Raw genomic sequence first — 19,274 nt, forward strand, 5'->3', positions numbered from 1 at the left:
GAGAGAGAGGAAGAGAGAGAGAAGAGAGAAAGAGAATGTGAGCTCCATCAATAACAATCCATATATTAACGTTCTGTTTCTGAGCGTCGAACTAGCAAGCGCGAAGTCACCGGCTCAAATCCAGCAGCATTTTTTTACCTTTATGTTTTGTCATTAGAGTTCATCCAAGCAATGTTAGAATCTTGTAGTACAAACTTAAATGCCAAGACAAATCATTTCCTCCGATTTGTCCGATTAAGAACTTTGTAGTTCATCTTGTAGTGAGCGCTACGAGAGCAAGAACTATATAGATCAGCTTTCGGTGAAAGACACAAGAGACTCAACAAATAATAATAATATCTATTAATAGGGGTTAACTAGGGGTTCTTCTTGTATGAGATACGATTAGGCCAAGAACTTTATAGATCGTCTTCCATTAGGAGGTACAAGAGACTCAGCTCCATTTGATAATCATGATAGATAAGTTTCTTTGCGATATCTGAAAGAAATCGTCGAAAAATAGTTCCTCAGACAGTTATATTACATGGAGTCTATATTAATAAGAATTTGCTCATGTGTTGGAAGTCCAGTTTGAATATCTTGAAAAGCGGCTTTTTAAGCTTTAGCTGCAATTTAGACAGATCTTTCCTATAAGAGCTGTAAGATAATGCTGTTCGGGAAAATGGTGTGCAAAGAAATGGAAAGACAGATGCATAACCACTTTAATGGATGATGTCTCCTTTCAATACCAAAAAGCATAATACCCAATGCTAGAGTATATATAAAAAAAATGAAGCAGAATTCTCGCAATGTTTTTGTTGTCATCGTCAAACGCGGAGCGTTTAAAATTTCGCAGAAGCTAAAGGTAGTCAGAGCTGACAGCCCCTTTCGAACCAGAACCCAATTCAAGCGAGAGAGAGAGAGAGAAAGAGATAGAGAGAGAGAGAAAGAGAGAGCGAGCCAGGCCCATAACGACTATAAATTTCCAATTTTATTTTAGCCGCCGTCAAAACGAAATACCAAAGTGGGTAAAGCTTATGAACATTTGTTTTTGTATCTCTCTTTTTTTGTTGTATTTGAGACATCGTGAAACGAAAATAAGCAATAAAATTAATCGTCGACTTAGCTGCCGATTAAGTTTATGCGTCCATTGTAGATAGCATCCATTTTGTGCTGTGTTTTCTAAGCATGCATTTTGATGGGCCTCTGCGATGCGACAGAGTCTCCCTATAAGGTCGGCTCTTAAGTAGAATGTATTGAATTTGGAAATCTCGACAAATTTGTCACGATTCGTTTAACATTATCGAAAACCAACTAATTATTTAAGACTATTTTTGGTAGTTGAGCTGTTTTAGTGAAGCAAGTTAATGGAAATACTTAGTTGGGTTCGGGCTTCAGAGTTTGAGATATGTTGGAAGAGGATCATAAGAAATAATGCTTATATATATTTTAACTTGTTTTGCATCTCGATAACCTTCGATTTTCCTAGAATATAAAGCCCACAATTGTTGATCTTTAACCTTTTCTTCCCTTGAACCCAGTCAAAAATCAAATCTATTCTTGATTAACTCAGTTGTTTATAGTTCTATTCTTCTGAAATTTTCAGAGCTTAAATATGCAAGAAAAAGGTGTGTAAATACCAAAGTTCAAGGCTCCACTTTCAAAAATGAATATTTTACAATTCTGTGATTAATAATGGGACTTAGCCCAAAACATAAACCTGGCTGCCAAGTTTACTTTACAAAGCATTGAGAAGAAAGAAGTCTCAAAATCGATATTTATCGTTTTTAATTCAAATTAAAGAATAAATGACAAGGAACAAAGAAATAATACGAAAAACAAGCTCTTTCTTCTATCTTAAATATCAAGTCTCTAAATTGAGTTCTTTCCCAGATCCAATCCAATCTTTCCTAGATCTAATGCATCTATAAGTTTTCTAAATGGGATAAAATGAAGGAATTTGATTTTCTTTATGCACTTAATTAATAGGATATCAACAGGGCGTTCTGGAGGTGCTCTGTCAAGTCTTGAATTTCATGTTGCATTGTGTGGGCGGCATTTGTGAATAATATCAAATTTCGATCACATGAAATGCAATTTATTTGGCACAATGCACTCTGTTAGCATATATCCGACTAATTTGGATCTATTCAATGCCAGCTGAGGCATGTGTGTGCTTTGGCTCCGGCTCTCCCTTTGTTGGCCCCTAAGCCTTTTTTTTTTGCCTATTTTCGGCACCTTTTTGATAAACCTGAGCTGCCACAAAAAAGGATTCGAAGATTCGAAGATGCCCGCCCATTGATTAGAGCTCAATTTACACGGCTCAAGGTGTGCATAAGACGAAACTGAGCTGCCTCGCTTTGCCATTATTCAATTACAAAGACTTTTCCCCCCTTTGGCCCGCACAGATCTGCACAGATTATTGTACTTATATATATAAAGATATATGCCCCACACATTCACATATGGTTTTGCGATCTAATCGCATGCGATCATATCCAGGCTATTCACGTGATCAGCACGTCAGCTGGTTAAGTCTGGAAAACAATGTCCACTCGCAAAAGGTGTTAAGTTGGGTGTATCTTTTACCTAATCCAATACACAAAGAAAACAGACAGATGCCAGGGTCGAGCACAGCACTTGGCAGAGCTCGGGAACAGAGCTCTCGAGTGCTTGAGGCTAGAGCAAGAAGTTAGGTTATGTTACGTTAGATTAGGTAAGGTTAGGTTACGAAAAAGTTGGGTTATGTTAGGTTAGGTCAGGTGAATAACATATCCTAACCTAACTTAACCTAACCTAAAAATAATCTTAGAGGTTAGATTTAGTCAATGATAAGTTAGGTTAGCTTGGGTTAAGTTAGGTTAGGTTAGATTAGGTTAGCTAGGTTATCTTAAGTTAGGTTAGGTTAAGCTAGGTTAGGTTAGGTTAGGTAATGCTAAGTTAGGTTATGATAGTGCAGGTGAATAACATAACCTAACCTAACTTAACCTTACCTAACCTAAAAGTAATCTTAGAGGTTAGACTAGGTCAAAGATAAGTTAGGTTAGGTTAGGTTAAGTAAGGTTAGGTTTGTTTAAAGTGTCTACAAAATCAGTCGAGCTCATATTAATGTGGAATATTATTTGACAAAATTTACAATTATTTAATTATTAATTTAATTCATTTCGCATTAAAGCATTTCATTTCTTGAATAACTTTCCAATCAAGACGCCTTATAGATTCTAGATTTTAGATTTTAGTTTGTCATTTTCCCACAGTTTGTTTAATTCGCAGTTCGATTACAATCGATAATAATAACAATTATTGTGTTAATTAATAATATTTAACAAACAAGCGGCGCGATTATCACGCAAAAACTGAAAGTGCAAGCGTTAAGCTAAGAGAATGAGGCTGAGATTGAGGCTGAGATGGAGGATGGGATGGAGGTTGAGATGGAGGTTGAGGATGAGGTTGGGAATGGGCCACACACAAACAGGAGCTGCGGCAGCTTCTGGCTCAGGCACATGTCCGTATCTACATCTGCCATGCCGCACACACACACACACACACTCTAACACACACACAGAGACGGGAACACGTTAAACAATTTGAAAGATGAAGATAAGTTCATCAGCAGCCGGGGCTGGACGGGCCAGTTGGACGGGCCTTTGGTCTCGTCTCGTCTCTCGTCTCGGGTGTTGACGCGTTTTGTAGGCGGTGCCTCGAGTGCCGTTTAAACGCTCATAATGCCCGCCGCAACCTATCGACAGATTCATATCGACGACCAGCCTCTGCCCCTGCCCCTGCCCCTGCCCCTGCCTCTGCCTCCGTCAGTTTCTGATGGTCCGAGCTGCAGTGCTTTTGAGTTTAGAGAGTTTTGCCGCAGGATCTGCGATAAATCACTTTGTACATCAGAATCAATAAAAAAAACCAAGAAAAAAAAAACAAACAAGTGCATGCTCAAGCATGCCTGACTAGCAGCTACCCTGTAGCCAACCAGCTGAGCTGCTATAAAAAACTATTACTTTTTTATTGCCTCGCAGCATGTTATATAAATTCTTATTCTATATTTTCTTCTAGTTCTTTTCTATAAATTCTTCTAGTGTGTATATATACCTGGAATCGAGAGTGTAGAGAGGGAGAAATTCAATATAAATATTCTCACAAAACAAGGTTGTTCTCTCTGACTGACGGACATAACTAGCGCGATTCGACTCTTGATTCTGATCGCGAATATATATAATTTATAGCCCCAAAGATGTCGACACCCGCCAGTTACACACCCTTTCTCTATGCTTACAGGGTATCAGAAGAACAAACAAGCAGCGAAAGGTGCTCAAATTGAAACGTTGATGTCTTCATCATGAGCGGCGTTTGATCTGAGCATTCGTTACACTCATGTAGGTCGGCAGCGGCTACGGGTGTGCGCGGTGTGTGTTCGCAGGTAAGGCGCTTGGCTTGATTTATGTGCCGGGCACTAAAAACGATTTATGGCTCATCAAATTGACATATACGCAACATAATTGCATTTAATTGACGTATCATTTGATGTTTGTTTTAATTTAGTTGATATATATCGAGTTTTAATGAACATTTTTCGACTACTGCACCCGAATTTGTATTTAAATGCGCGCTTAAACACTCGCCGTGTGGCTGGGCAGCACTGTTCGCTTGGCCACACTTTTTGTTGGGCCGCACTGCCTGTCGCATTTTTTTCCAGTATTTTTTCACGTTCACAAAACGATTTGTCATTTCAGTATTTTGCCAAGCCCGGTCACATTTATAAAGTTTGTTGTTGTCTGTAGTCTGTCCGGCTTTTTGTTTGAAATTAAATATAAAAAAAAAGAAAATTTTTTGTTTATTTTTTTTGTCGATCTAGTACTCTAATTAACAAAACGCCGACATATTTTCGGTTTGCTTGCTTTGCTACACTTACAAAATTACGTGTGCGCGTGTAAATGTAAAAGGTGAGTGCGTGCAGGCTCCACACAACAACAACAACAACAGCAACAACAACAACAAATACAGCGCCACGCCGGCTGCGCAGCGGCAACAACAACAACAACAGCGGCGGCAGCGGAAATTTTGCGCGCGCTTCGCTTTTGGATTTTGAAAAGGCGCGCAGAGAAACGCTATCTGTTTTTTTGTTTTGTTGCCTTTTATAATTTGGCCAACGCCCAGCGATCTTGATTCCATTGATACGCTGCACATTTCAATTGTCTTTTAACGAGATCAGCGATCCGAGGAGAAGTGCCATGCAGAGGGCAGCGGCGGCGGCGTCGGGGCGTGCGGCGTTGATCTTGGTGCTGTGCCATATCGAAAATAGCTTCATTGACAACGTGCAGCGGCAGCGGCAGCGGCAACAGCCAGAGATCCACCAAAGTAGCTGGCTGAAGTAATTGGCGCGCATCACATAATCCAAACAAATCGTGAAATTGGCATTTTCTTAGGCAATTTTCATGAATTTGGTTTCTTCTTTTGCAGTTATCCAAAATTTTCTGTGGAAAACCTATGGCACAGATCACAACTGAGAAAAGGACAACGCCAACGATGCGTCCACATACGACAGGAGCCAATGTTGCCGCTGCCGCGTCCTCGGCCACAAAGGAGAATACGGCATCGCGACATCATGCGACACAGTCGCGTGGCAAGGGCATCGAGATCTTAGATTTTCACGAGTCCTGGTTAGAAGAGGTCGAACTCTATAAAGACAAGCTGGTCATGTGCAAGCAGCTGGCACATCATAATCATCAATCCGCACACCAATCGTCGCATCAATCACATAATTATAATTCCCATGGAACGCAGCGTCTGTCCAATCATATGCGCAGCTCTGCCGGCCACTCCTCGGTGGCAACAGCAGCTAGCTCAGGCATCTCAGCAGCGGCGGCGGCAGCCACAGCTGCTGCCACAGCAACAATAACAACTGCATCCAAATCGGCCAGGGGCCAACTGCAGAAATCCACAATCCAATCATCAGCGGCAAATAGGCGTTCAAAGACGTCGGAGGCTTCAACTGCTGCCGTTGCCACTGCAGCGCCCGTTAAGTCGCCGCCACAGTCGCGTATCACACCCAAGTTGAACTCTGTGCCAGCGCCAGTTGTAGGCGTGCTCCAATCTGAGCCGTACAAGAAAGTTCAGGTGCGTAGCCAAACAGAGCTCTCTATATATAAACTGTCCTCTAAAGATTCTATAAGAGATTCAGCTACATTTGCTTTCGTTTATGTTGTGTTTATACTAGCCTCCTTATACAAAGCTGTTATCAATGCATCTCAAAAGAAACCCATCATAATCAAGCCTTAAGCATGTTCCTGCTTAGATCTTATCCAAAGATCTTAAGAGAAACTCAGCTTCATTTGCTTTAGTTTGCGTTGCGTTTATACTAAGCTCTATGGCTGACTAATTTAGGGATCATTTGTATTAGTTAATGTTGTATTTATAAACGAAGCATGATCCTTCTTAGATCTTGATCTAACTAGAAACTCAGCTACATTTGTATTAGTTAACACTCTGTTCATAATCAAGCCTGAAGCATGCTCCTTCTTAGTTCTTAAATGTTTATCCCTCTGCATAGAAACTGTTGTCTTTCCATATCGTATATTCATATATAGTTTTTGATTCATATATAGTTTGTCTGCATATTTCTTTACTTCAAAAACCTCTCAGTGCTTTTATCAGCAAACCTTCAACAATTATCTTCAGGCTAACAAGCAGCCTCTTGTCTCTTTCGAGGCTTTAACTGTTTGGGAATTACAAATGTCAAAAGCAAGTAAACAAAAACTGCATTCAGGCAAAAGCTTACTTTGGGTCTAGGTCTTTCGAGTATTATTGCTTTGAACTAACTGAACTAACATATCTGATATATAAATCTCTGCAAGAGTATTAAATCTTTGGCCATTTCCATTTCTATTCTTTTTTCTTAATTCTTCGTAGAGTCTGTTACGATAAAAGTTCACGTTTACTTCTGCACGCTTAATAAATGTACGGCTTGCCGTATATGCTTTTCAATGTTAAATGTTTGATGTTTCCACTTTGTTGCATGTGCTACCGCTGCCTGTTGCCTGTTGCCCGTTTGTTCTGGCTGCTGCCTGTCATCTGTCGTCCCGCTTTTGGCTGCAATGCTAACACACAGATGCTTTTAAAGCGTGCACGTGAGGATGCTCTTGCCAAAAATGCAACGAATAGCAGCGGCAACAGCAGCAGCTGTAAGCGTCCCAGTAACATCGGCTCGGCCTGCCCAAGTCCGCCCAGAAGTGGATTGGCCCGCAGCTCCAGTGCGACAACGATAAAGGCCGCCAGCAAGATTGTTGTCAATACGTTCCATGGCAGCAGCATGCTAAATGGACAGCAGCACGACGAGAAGAGCAAGATACTAACACAGAATGGTCTAACCAAATCAGCTGCCTCGGCCCTGGAGACATCGCTCTATGCCTCGCTCTATGCGCAGCCATCGCAGTTGCCATTCCAGTGCATCAATTCGCGTATCGCCTCCGGTGAGCATTCAAGCAATTATATGGGCGTCTCCTTGAACAAATGTGTGAGCATCAATCATGAAGGACGCCAGAACGATGATGATCCCTGCGCTGGTAATTTCTATTTTCATCTATATAAAACTATATTTATGTGCCGACTGACGGATTGACCGATTGCTGAAACAGTGATTCGCGGCTTTGGCAAATTTTCCAAAAATTAGAGCAAATTTATTTGATACGCACTTTCGCACTTTTTCTAAAAATCCACTGCTGCTCGTGGAAAAAGTTTTCTAGGCGAAATTTCGTCCGATCGACTTTAAATTAATTTTTTTATAGCTGAACTTAAAAAGTTAATAAAACGATTTTAAATATCCACACACCACAATTAGGCAATTGCATTGAAACTTTCTTTTATCCTTCCTGCAATTCGCTTCAAACGAATTTTCATAGTTTCCGGAAAATCCACTTAGCGTGAAACTTGGGCTTCAAATAATAGAGAAAAGGCAAAAATCAATTTGAATTCTTCTTCAAAAGTGTGAAAAATAACAGCAAATTTATTGTGTCACACCTTTTCTGAAATCCACTACAGCTCGTGGAAAAAAAGGGGATTAAGCGGACTTCTAGGCGAAATTTCGTCCGATCGGTTCTCAACTTATTTTTATAGCTCTACTTAAGTTAATACGACTTTGAACATCCAAATCACAATTCTTTTTTGGACTTCCAATTCGTTTCGAACTAATTCCGTTTTGCGGAAAATCCGTGGAAATTATGCTTGCACTTTGTGTGTAAATTTTAATTGTACTTCGAACTGCAAATGGATTAATATATAATATATATGCAAAGCCGTATTTAAACTAATATTTTGCATACATCTCTCGTGCAGCCATTGATGAAATTACCAGCTACGACGACTCGGATTCGGATGAGGACTATGTGGGCACACCGTTCTATCTGGAGGACGACAATGATGAGACGAGCCAAAGTCGTCATATTCGCCTTAAACTGGATAAAGTACCGTCCAAGGCTTCGGTGGCAACCACAAATACAACAGACTCTGAAGCATCTGTATACTTTAAGCCAGAGTCGATATTGTCACCCAGCTTGTTCCCGAATGTGCCGCCCTATTTGAATTTCACATCGCATGCTGACAAGGGGCCGCCGATGCCGGCTACACTGCATCGTGTGCTCAAATGGAAGCTCAGCCCGGTTATGCCAAAGATTGTAAAACGCGTTGTGCTCAATTCAGGCTTTCGCATTATCAAAAGTAAGCATAGCATTCCATGCCCGGAAAAATGGTTCAAAATATTTTATCCCGCTTACAAAATATACAATGCTGACGGACTTTTGGACAGATTGTGGATATGTTGAAAGCTTAAAGATTTTATTCAGCAGTAGCTTTTATTAAATTGCGTAAGAGCACGGGATTTTGTTAAATTCCACCCAAAAGTGTGGAAAATACGCGGAGCACAGTTGTCTGTAATCTTTTTGTTTTCCGATTGGTTTCTAAATCACTTTTAAAGATTTCTGATTGGCGTTTTAAATTTACCAGCAAAATTGGGCAACGTTTAAAATTCCGTCTGATCGATTTCAAATACACGTTTCACCCATTTACAAAACGGGTGGAAAACTATCCTTAATATAAAAAAAATTACTTAGCCCTGGCACAACCGTGTCATATACTCTCTCATATAATAATTAACATTCGTTTTAACCAGACACCACCGACTGGATGGCTGTGTGGGAGAAGCACATGAAGAGTCCAGGCTTTCGTACGATACGCTCGCATCAGAAATATAACCATATGCCCGGCTCGTTTCGCATTGGACGCAAGGACACAATGTGGCGCAGCATTGCCAACAATATGAAGAAGTTTGGCAAAAAGGAATTTGGAATTATGCAAAAGTGAGTCAAGCTAAAAGAAATTTAATTAAACTGAATACGTCTTACATACTGAACTCTGCGCAGATCGTACATAATGCCTGATGATCTGGAGAATTTGCGTCAGGTGTGGCCCAAGAACGCATCGAAGCTGACCAAATGGATTGTTAAGCCGCCGGCCAGTGCACGGGGCACCGGGATACGTATTGTGAACAAGTGGAGTCAATTTCCCAAGGATCGCCCGTTGGTGGTCCAAAAGTATATCGAACGTCCGCTGCTGATCAATGACAACAAATTCGATATGCGTCTGTATGTGGTGCTGACCTCCATAAATCCGCTGCGCATCTATATGTTTAAGGATGGGCTGGCGCGTTTCGCTTCGGTCAAGTACAGTTCGGAGCTGGGGAATCTGGATGAGCGTTGCATGCATCTGACCAACTATAGCATAAATAAGTTTTCGCAAAATTATACGAAAAACGAGGATTTCAATGCGTGTCAGGGACACAAGTGGACACTGCAATCGTTATGGTCCTGCCTGGAGAATCGGGGCGTTAACACGAAACGCCTGTGGGCAACGTTACGGAATCTGGTCATCCGGGGCATTGTCTCGGGCGAATCTGGCCTGAATCGTATGTATCGGCAAAATGTGAATTTCCGCTACAATTGTTATGAGCTATTCGGTTTCGATGTGCTGCTCGATGAGAATCTGGTGCCCTGGCTGCTCGAGATAAATATATCACCGTCGCTGCACTCGGAACTGCCGCTCGATTTGCATGTGAAGGGTCCACTGATACAGGCCGTGCTCAATACGGCGCTGTATCAGGTGCCGCCCAAGTTGAATGACCGGCAACAGCAGGAGATACTTGATGAGCTGCAGATGCAGGGACCGCTTGTCCACGACAAACGCATCTTTACCACCTGCCTAACAGCCGAAGAGGTGCGCAAGCACAATCATTTCACCAGTCGTGCCATTGAGTTTCGGGAGGAGTATGTGGACACCATACTGGACAATCTGTTGCCAGACGATGTCCGTTGCCTGATCGTTGCCGAGGACGAGCTGGCACGCTGTAAGCCGCTGGAGCGCGTCTTTCCCACACAGGGCACACATGTATTTCTGCCTTACTTTGAGAATGCGCGCTACTATAACCGCCTGCTGGATGCTTGGGAGACCAAGTACGCCAAGAATCGTGAGCAGGGCATTGCATTATTGACGCGCTTCTGCAAGGATAAATATCATTTGCAGGTCTCCGAAGCAGCCATGGAAAAGGTAAATATTATTAAAAAGACCCCCTTCATTGAATTCAAACGCATTTCAGATACTCGTTCAAGCAGAGCGATAAAACAGGTTCGAGCTCCCTTCGAACTTGTCTTTGTTCGAGCTCGAACATGTTGCTAGCGTAGAGTAGATCAAAACTGGTTAGTTTGAGCGATAAAACAGGTTCGAGCTCCCTTCGAACTTGTCTTTGTTCGAGCTCGAACATGTTGCTAGCGTAGAGTAGATCAAACCAGGTTAGTTTGAATATCTTCCGGTTTGATTAAGAGCTTGAATCGGTGCAAATGATTTAATCTAATATAAAACTCCGAATCAGCTGCTCGTCCAACTTTTCTATTTTTTTTTTTTTTATTTTTAAAGGAACCAAATGTTGCCCTTACCGAGATAGACATGCTGCATGTGAAAAAGGAAGAAATTCTGGATAATCCAACAAATTTACCGCTTATTAAAGCCGCTGAGAGCAGTGATGCAGCAATGCAAGCTGCCATGGGCTACAAATCAAGAAGTCCAGAACCGACCAATATTCATTAAAAAAAAAAAAAGTAAATCGAAAGACTGACTAAATTGAATGAGCGATTAAGCGAAACCAAAGTTATTTTCTGTTTGTTGTTTCGTGTGGGTGCAACATAAGAACATTAACAAAAATAACTCCAGTCTTCTTTTTAATTCACGTTGAATTTCCTGCAAAATTTAAGTTAAAACATTTCTGGTTAATATATTTTCTACTCAACATATTAACATCTTCATTTATTTGCGCTTTTCGAAACAAACTTGGCCTTCGCAACTTAACGACAAACTATCGATAAAAATAATCGATATAATCAGGTTGTACCGGAATATTATTGTAAGTAAATTTTGTTAAATAGTGTAATTTATTTCTGTATATTGCTCCCGCCTTAAAAAGTACAATTTGTATAGAATACTTCAAGTTTTTAAATGGATACAAAACTAAGTGTTAATTTTTATAACAATTGGGAGTAACTACTTGTTGAATTTAGATCATGCTCTTACGCATATACGTTAGCTACAATATTTATGCAAACATTTTAGTATACTTTTTCATTTTTAAAAGAATTAAAAACAAAAATAAAATTTACTAGGCAATTTCTTATTTTTCAAGAAGTGTATCAATCATATAAAACCCTAATGCGCAAATTAAAGTGCAACGATATTTTTAAAAATTAATTTGCACAAGTTTGCCATTTCGAATAAAAGAGTATCGATACATCGTATATCATCGCAATATTGCACGCGACGGGCCCATCGATGCATAGCCAGGCGAAGAGAAGATGCGACAACCCTAAATTATCGGCAAGGCAAACAATGAATGCACGATGTACGACGACGGCTCGTTCTAGAACGAAAACGCGAAATTGTTATTAAAAACTGAGCAAGCGTAGAATTACGCGCAAGTGCCCGGTCACTAATACTAATGCAAGTGCCAGTGAACGGCAAGCAACAACAACAAATTGCGCGTGAGTTTTAGATAGTTTCCTGAGTAGCGTCACGTAGACGGCAAGCGACTTGCAAATCGATATTCACACTCACTCACATACACACGCGCACACACACACACACACACATCAAAACGAACACCCACCAGTACAAACAGTATGGAAACCACAGTAGAAGGCGGCGGCGCTGATGGCGAAAATAACATTTTGCCGCTGCCAGCCATGTGCCAGGACACCGCCCGAAGCCCAAACGATGCCGCAGTAGTGCCCCAGACAGCGGTAAGTTGACGTCGTTGAGAACGGCGACGTCATAAATTGCCGCACGAAATTTTGCGCCTAATACTTTACTTATTATCCATTCCACATATGCACGAACACATATACACACACACACACATACACATGCAGACACAGACTATGATAAGCAGCGACGCAGCAGCGCAATTGGAGAGCGAAGAAGGGGCCACAGTGTTGGGCACAGAGCACCAGCACATGCACAACAACAACAACAACAATAACAACAACGAGAGCAGTGCTAAAACTAAACAACAACAAAAAGAGCAGCTGTCAGGCGATGGCAATGCAAATACCACAACAAAAACAACAACAGCAACAGCAAGAACAACAACGAATTGTGTCAAAGTGACGGCGGCAGCGGCGCCGGCAGCGACAGCCGCCGAATCGGACAGCAGCAAAACGGGTGAGCAGAGCTGCCAAGAGCTTTTTCCCCCCCCGCACACCTCTCTTATTTTTGTTTTGATGCAATTTTCTGTGCCCTTAGCAGAGCGCAATCACAAGAAGAAGAAAAAAGATAAGGAACGCGAACGCGATGATGATAAGCGCCACACAAGCAGCAACAGCAGCAGCAGCAGCAGCGCCAAGGATCGCGAAACCAACAGCAACAGTCTCAAGAGCAGCAACAGCTCCAGCGGCAGCAAATCCTATACAACAAATCGTCACAGCAGCGACCACAAATCGAGTTCCAGTTCCTCAAGCGCCTCGCGGAGCAAAGACAAAAAGCAACACAGAAGCGATCGTGATAGAGAGCGGGAGCGCGAAAGGGAGAAGGTAAATACAATGTGGAGAGAGAGAGAGAGAGTGTGTCCTAGACAGTGTGGCCAACTGATGCTACAAAAAGTAGCCGAATCCAATGTTAAAAACCGCTATAAATAGCCATATTGCAAATAGTATGTCATTGAGTTGTCAAAAAAAAGCTAAATTCAGTTAAACTGTGCCTCTAAAAGCAGCTGCAAATGTGCATAGTTAGCTAGAAAATAGCTGTATTGACAACTCTGAAGCTAGAAAAGTCGCTAACTATGTAAATGGAATATAGGGGTATATTTATTATTACTTATTCTTTTAATTTAAGGCTACTTTAAGCCTTTAGGTCAGCAGAGTTTAGCTTAAACCTGAAAAGCTAATGGCAAAATCTTGATAATTTTTTGGGTGACAGAAAAATAGAATTGCTTTTTGACTGCAATTATAAGAAATGCAGTCTTCGAAAAGCTGCAGCTGTATCAAATTACTCTAAAGAAAGAAAAAGAAAACGGTTGAAAAATTGCAAGATATCTGCGAGAAACTAAGCAATTTACCAGCTGCATAATTCTCCCAATCTATCTAAAAAAGTATTCAAACTTCTGCAATCCAAAGCTAGCCGTGTCTCCTCATATTCAAACCATTTTAATTAGCTGATGAATAAGATTCTTTAAATTAATTATTGTATATTGTAAAACACGCTCAAGTTGTTCTTTAAAGTCAAGCTGGATGTGCTACAACTGTTTTAATATGCGTTTAGTTCGAATATAATAATAACAATTATAATTAACAACAGATACCATCGTCAGCGTCGAGCTGTTCATCAAATTCGCACTCGGATCGTCGCCGCAGCTCGGACAGCAGTCGCGGCAGCAGCAACAACAGCTCCAACAAGCTGCTGGTCATTAAAGAGGAGAAGGAGCGGGAGCGGGATCGGGAGAAAGAGTCGATCGTGGAGGAGCCACAGAAGGAAAGTGGCGCGTTGACGGTACTTAACCACAGCAAAGACATCAAAACGGAAACCGAAATCAAAAAGGAGCCGATGGAAACGAAGCCATTGCTAAATGGCGATGTGTTCAAAACATTGATAAAGACACGCGACGAGGTCACGCGACAGCTGAGCTTTGGCGCCGAGGCAGCTAAGCCCAAGGAGAACAGCAGCAGCAGCAGCAGCAATGGCAGCAGTCAATCGTCTTCCATTTTAATGCCATCGCCGGCGCCAAAAACAATCAACAACAACAACAGCAGCAGCAGCAGCGCCAATCATCATTCCTCCAGCTGCAGCGTGCGCAAATCCTCGTCCTCCTCCTCCAGCAATTCGTCGAGCAGCCATCACAAGACTTCATCGACTTCGTCGTCATCGTCCTCCTCGTCACGGCATTCATCATCCTTTTCATCGCGCGACTGCTCCAAATGTTATAAGCGCTCCAAGATTCGCCGCAGCAGCGTGGGCGTCCAATGCATCCAGCATGCGCCCGCTGCTGGTGCCTGGCAGACCAACTCTTTGCCCAAGCCCATGGCAAATCGCAAAGCGCCCGCTGGCCTTGAAAATCTCAAATACGGTCATTACTTTCAAGTGGAACAATATCCCAATGGCGGCGCTTCGGTGGTGCATCTCTATCAGCATGAAATCGACACACTGCCGCCGCATGAAATGGAGGAGCTGGTGGATGAGTTCTTTAGCGTGTGCTTTGCCGAGGATGAGCAGGGCTACGCACATCATGTGATGGGCATTGTGCACGATGCCGCACGCTATATACCAGATCTGCTCGAGCACATGGCCGAGAACTATTCGACGCTGACGGTCAAGGCGGGCGTGCTGGGACGCAACTCGGACATCGAGACGTGCACGATGGCCCAGTACAACGAACAGGTGAATGACGCACTGCATCTATTAATAGGCTTTTACACTAATCCTTCTCTCTCTTTCTCGCTTGCAGGTGGTGCGTAATTATTGCCAGGGCACCTTTCGCTATGGACCGCTGCATCAGATCAGTTTGGTGGGCAAAGTGCATGAGGAGGTGGGCGGCTTTTTTCCGGATCTTCTGGGACGCATCGAACAGAATCCCTTTCTGCGCAAGGCAAATACACAGCATATACTTTAAAACATGTTAAATTTAATTAATAATCCACAACCTTTAGACAATGCCCTGGGGTGTGAATTCCATACTGCAAACGGATCCGCGTCAATCGAACGATGGACCCATCCTGTGGATACGCGCTGGCGAGCAGCTGGTGCCCACCGCCGAGCTGAACAGCAAGACGCCCCTCAAGCGACAGCGGTAAGTTCCTCTTTTTTTCAAAATTTACCAATTCATAATTATAGAAACTTACTAAACAAAACTCTCAAAATTATGTCTTGCTTAAAAACCTTTTTGGTTCTTATTTGTTATACAAAGAAAAATAATAGCTTTAAAATCTTGTAACTATTTGATTCATTTTGTAAATAAATATAATTGTAATAAATATAAAATCTGTTAATTATTAATTTTAATTTTATGCATATTTAATATAGATAACTTATATAGATACACAGAATATTTAGACCTTGTTTAAATTATATGTTGTTTTAATATTGTTTTATCTTAAGAACATTATTTAAAGAAAATTGTTTCTGTTATTTATATTTTATATTAGCAACTAGTAGGGATAGATAATTTATAAAATATTTGTTCAACATTTTTTTATTCCCTAATTTAAACCAAAATTTTATCAGTTTAACATTCGCCTTCAGCTTAGGCCTTCCGACTTCCATACTTTAGCCTGGGCTTTAAACTAGGAACTACCTTTATGCCCTTTTATTTATAAAAATAGTAGATATCATATTTAATATAAAATCAGGATAAACAACTTACATTTCTTCTTAGAAAGACATCATTTCGATTTGTTTATGAGCTCTTACTAATACAAAATTAAGCCATAAATTAATATCTTAATTCTTTTGCATTTCTCTTAATTATCGTCAATTAATTTCAACAATTTTGCTTTGCAGTACACGCATTAATGAGCTGCGCAATTTGCAGTATCTGCCGCGTTTGTCGGAGGCACGCGAAACCATGATCGAGGATCGGACCAAGGCGCACGCGGATCATGTCGGACATGGACACGAACGCATCACGACCGCTGCAGTTGGTGAGCTCTATAAATGAAAATGCATCTCAATTTCCAAATGCGTTCAACCTTTCTCTAACTGTGCTTGTTTGTGAGCCTTTCGCTATGCCGCTTCCTTTAGCTGCGCATATTAACTTCCTCTTCAAATCTCTCTACTTCTTTTACTCATTATACATCTTCTAATGTCAACTCTTCGCATCTTCCCAGGCATACTCAAGGCGGTGCACTGTGGACAATCATATGACCAGAATCGCATCACCAAGGATGTGGTCGCCTTTGCCGCTCAGGACTTTAATACGCTGGTCGAGATGCTCCAGTTGGATCTGCACGAGCCGCCCATTTCGCAGTGCGTGCAGTGGATCGAGGATGCCAAATTGAATCAGCTGCGACGCGACGGCATCCGCTATGCCCGCATCCAGCTGTGCGACAATGATATCTACTTTCTGCCGCGCAACATTATACACCAGTTCCGCACCGTGACGGCTGTGACGAGCATAGGTAAGGCGCTCATCCTTGGCCTAGTTGGGAACGCAATTAATGTTCTGTTTTCTTGTTAGCTTGGCATCTGCGCTTGCGTCAGTATTATCCCGGCCAGGAGGTAATCAATGAGCAGAACAATCCGGTGCTGGCCGAGACGCCGCACTACAAAGAGAAACAAACCATATTGCCCCATCCCATTGGCCACGATGATTCCGGCAAGAAGACGCCCTCGAAACGCGCACACGACGGCAAGGCCAAGCGCAAGCTCATCGACCTGGATGGCAAGGAGCGTCGCTCCAGCGAAAGCAGCCAGGATGATCATGCCTCCTCGGCAAGTGCTTCGCCCACGCAACAGACCAACAACACCAACAGCAGCGGGAGCGGCAGTGGCGGCAGCAGTGGTACGCCCAAAAAGAAACCGAGCAAAGATGACTCCAAGATAGACATGCGCAAAATGGTTCTGGAACACAAATACAAGCTGACCAAAGCGGCGGCCACGGAGCATGCCAAGCCATGCAGCAAGGACAAAGAGAAGTCCAATCGTGATAAAGACAAAGATAAGGATAAGGATAAGGAAAAGGAAAAGGAGCGCAGCAAAAAGCCGGAGCATAAAATGGATATGCCAACGCCAGCAAAAATACCGCGCCTGGCCAACGAAGCAGTGGCAAGTGCTGCGCCTGTCGCACCACCAGCTGCTGCCACGCCTCTGCCGCCGCCGCCGCCTGCCTTGCTACCGCCGCTGCCCCTAGTGCCTCAGAAGCCCTTCATCCATCGCGAAGCGTACGTAAATAGCCTGAATCAAAAGGAGCCCGAAATCAAAATACAGCTCAAAATGGTATCCGATGAGCCCAGCAAAACCGAAGTCGCCTGCTGCGTGGCGCCCGTCTCGCCGGCGCCCGATCCCGTTGAGGATGTGGCCAACGAGCTAATTGTGGAGAGCACGCCGCAGCTGGTGGTGGATCACGAGGAGGAGGTGACAGAGCTGTGCGAGGAAATAATACCACTGGACATACCTCCACCAGACCCTGCACCAGCTCCATTGCCAGCAGCCACGCCCACGCCCACATTGCCAGTTGTGCGCCTCGCACAGCCACCCTTGCCAGCAGCAGCTGCCGCCGTCCCACCACCATCACAAGTTGTTAAAGTTGTGCTGCCCGCTGCAACGCTGACGCCGCTCGTGGGTCGCCTCTCGGCTGTGGTGCTGACGCCGCCCTTGCCGCCCATGCCATTGCCACCGCCGCCGCCGCCGCCACCACCACCAGCCAAGAGCCACAACAACAGCCAGAAACCAACACCAACACCAACAACAACAACAGCCATCAGCACCACCTACAAAACGTTCAATTTGCCCTCGCACAAGATCATTTTAACGGGCAGCAGAGCTGCAGCCAAGGCGACTGCCGTAACGCCAGTCGATCTGCTCGGCTCCATTATGGCCAGCATGGACAATAAGCCCAGTATCACTAGCTCCTCCAGCTCCAGCTCGGGCAGCGCGGCCTCAGCCGCGAGCACTGCGCCCGCCGCCGGCGGAAGCAGCAGCAGCAGCAGCAGCACGGCAACCAACGCGAACCCATCGCTGTCCTCCTACGCCAGCTCCAACAACAGCTACTGAGAGTGCGCTGCCAGCAGCCCAGAGGCTTCTCCCGGCGGTGTCCGTCACATCGCCACAATAATTGCAGCTATATAGGCAAGAAAATGGAAAAGGTATTGTTGCAAATTGTTTATTATTATTATTATTATTACTATTTTTTTTTTTTTCTTGTAAATTGTTTCGATTTGGCCACGTGATGAGGCCACGTTGTTGGCGTCTAACGCAAGCGGGCGCTTTCACGGTTGGCCCGAAAATCGTTTATTGTATATAGCAAAAGGGGCGGGGCGTGCCGCCCCTTATATATTATATTTGATAACTGTAGTTGATGTAAGCTCAAAAATGCTAAAAATTACTTTTAGACATGTAGTTTTTTAATTTATTACCGCAGGCACTTTAAGTTACACACACACACACACACACAACATTGGCAACTGTTAGAAGAACTTTGAGATACTTTGATATATATATATATGGTTATATATAAATCTGTATATTAGCATAATGTGCGCGCACATTGGCCGCGTATTTTTTACAAGTCAAACTAAAGTGCAAAATGCGCCCAGTTATTAATCTTTTAATTTTGCGACTTTTTCCTAACGACTTTTCGGAAGACTCACAACAACACACAGACACAGACACATATGTCAATAATTATGATATATATATATATATACCACACATATATAAATGTAGACTTAAAGCCAATGCACGTTGAAGAAACAATAAAGATTCGGATCGTACAAAAATGCAAGTGAAAAAGCATCTTTTATGGTCAGAAGAAAAATAAATAAATAAAATGATTTCAAAACAAGATGAAACAGAAATAAAAAATATATAAAATATAAAATAAAATAAAATATAAATATATATAATATAAATATCTTCCGAAATTAACAAAATCGGCCTTAACTTGACCAATTCAACAAAAAAGTACACCTTTTGTATCCGTAAATTGCAGCCGGAAAGGTTTTTAAAATATCTTCAAATTCAAATATCTTGTAAACAAAGTTACATTTTTTAAA

The 19,274-nt window shown here is 42.6% G+C and overlaps 2 protein-coding genes across 5 annotated transcripts; both read left to right on the forward strand.

Moving 5' to 3' along the window:
• The first annotated feature begins 4,822 nt into the window (after window positions 1–4,822).
• Window positions 4,823–11,123, forward strand: LOC115766012 (tubulin polyglutamylase TTLL4). Its single transcript, XM_030709786.1, has 7 exons — window positions 4,823–4,925; window positions 5,443–6,099; window positions 7,091–7,544; window positions 8,314–8,694; window positions 9,146–9,332; window positions 9,396–10,575; window positions 10,942–11,123. The coding sequence occupies exons 2-7, from the start codon at window positions 5,470–5,472 to the stop codon at window positions 11,110–11,112; spliced, it is 3,003 nt and encodes a 1,000-aa protein (XP_030565646.1). The 5' UTR covers window positions 4,823–4,925; window positions 5,443–5,469; the 3' UTR covers window positions 11,113–11,123.
• A 773-nt stretch (window positions 11,124–11,896) lies between these two features.
• On the forward strand, window positions 11,897–19,037 carry LOC115766011 (lysine-specific demethylase RSBN1L). Of its 4 annotated transcripts, none has more exons than XR_004018173.1 (10): window positions 11,897–12,314; window positions 12,444–12,735; window positions 12,817–13,103; window positions 13,867–14,943; window positions 15,011–15,151; window positions 15,213–15,352; window positions 16,063–16,202; window positions 16,389–16,679; window positions 16,739–18,365; window positions 18,454–19,037. XR_004018173.1 is itself a non-coding variant. In XM_030709784.1 (10 exons), the coding sequence occupies exons 2-10, from the start codon at window positions 12,195–12,197 to the stop codon at window positions 18,271–18,273; spliced, it is 4,023 nt and encodes a 1,340-aa protein (XP_030565644.1). In that variant the 5' UTR covers window positions 11,897–12,056; window positions 12,185–12,194; the 3' UTR covers window positions 18,274–19,037. The 4 variants fall into 4 exon arrangements, 3 of the variants coding, with proteins under 3 accessions (XP_030565644.1, XP_030565643.1, XP_030565645.1); XM_030709784.1 differs by having other exon boundaries at window positions 11,897–12,056; window positions 12,185–12,314; window positions 16,739–19,037; XM_030709783.1 differs by having other exon boundaries at window positions 16,739–19,037.
• The last annotated feature ends 237 nt before the right edge of the window (window positions 19,038–19,274 follow it).

The sequence above is a fragment of the Drosophila novamexicana genome, unplaced genomic scaffold (genome assembly GCF_003285875.2).
Source record: "Drosophila novamexicana strain 15010-1031.04,08,12 unplaced genomic scaffold, DnovRS2.1 tig00001059-arrow-arrow-pilon, whole genome shotgun sequence".
In the NCBI taxonomy this organism is placed as follows: Eukaryota; Metazoa; Arthropoda; class Insecta; order Diptera; family Drosophilidae; genus Drosophila; species Drosophila novamexicana.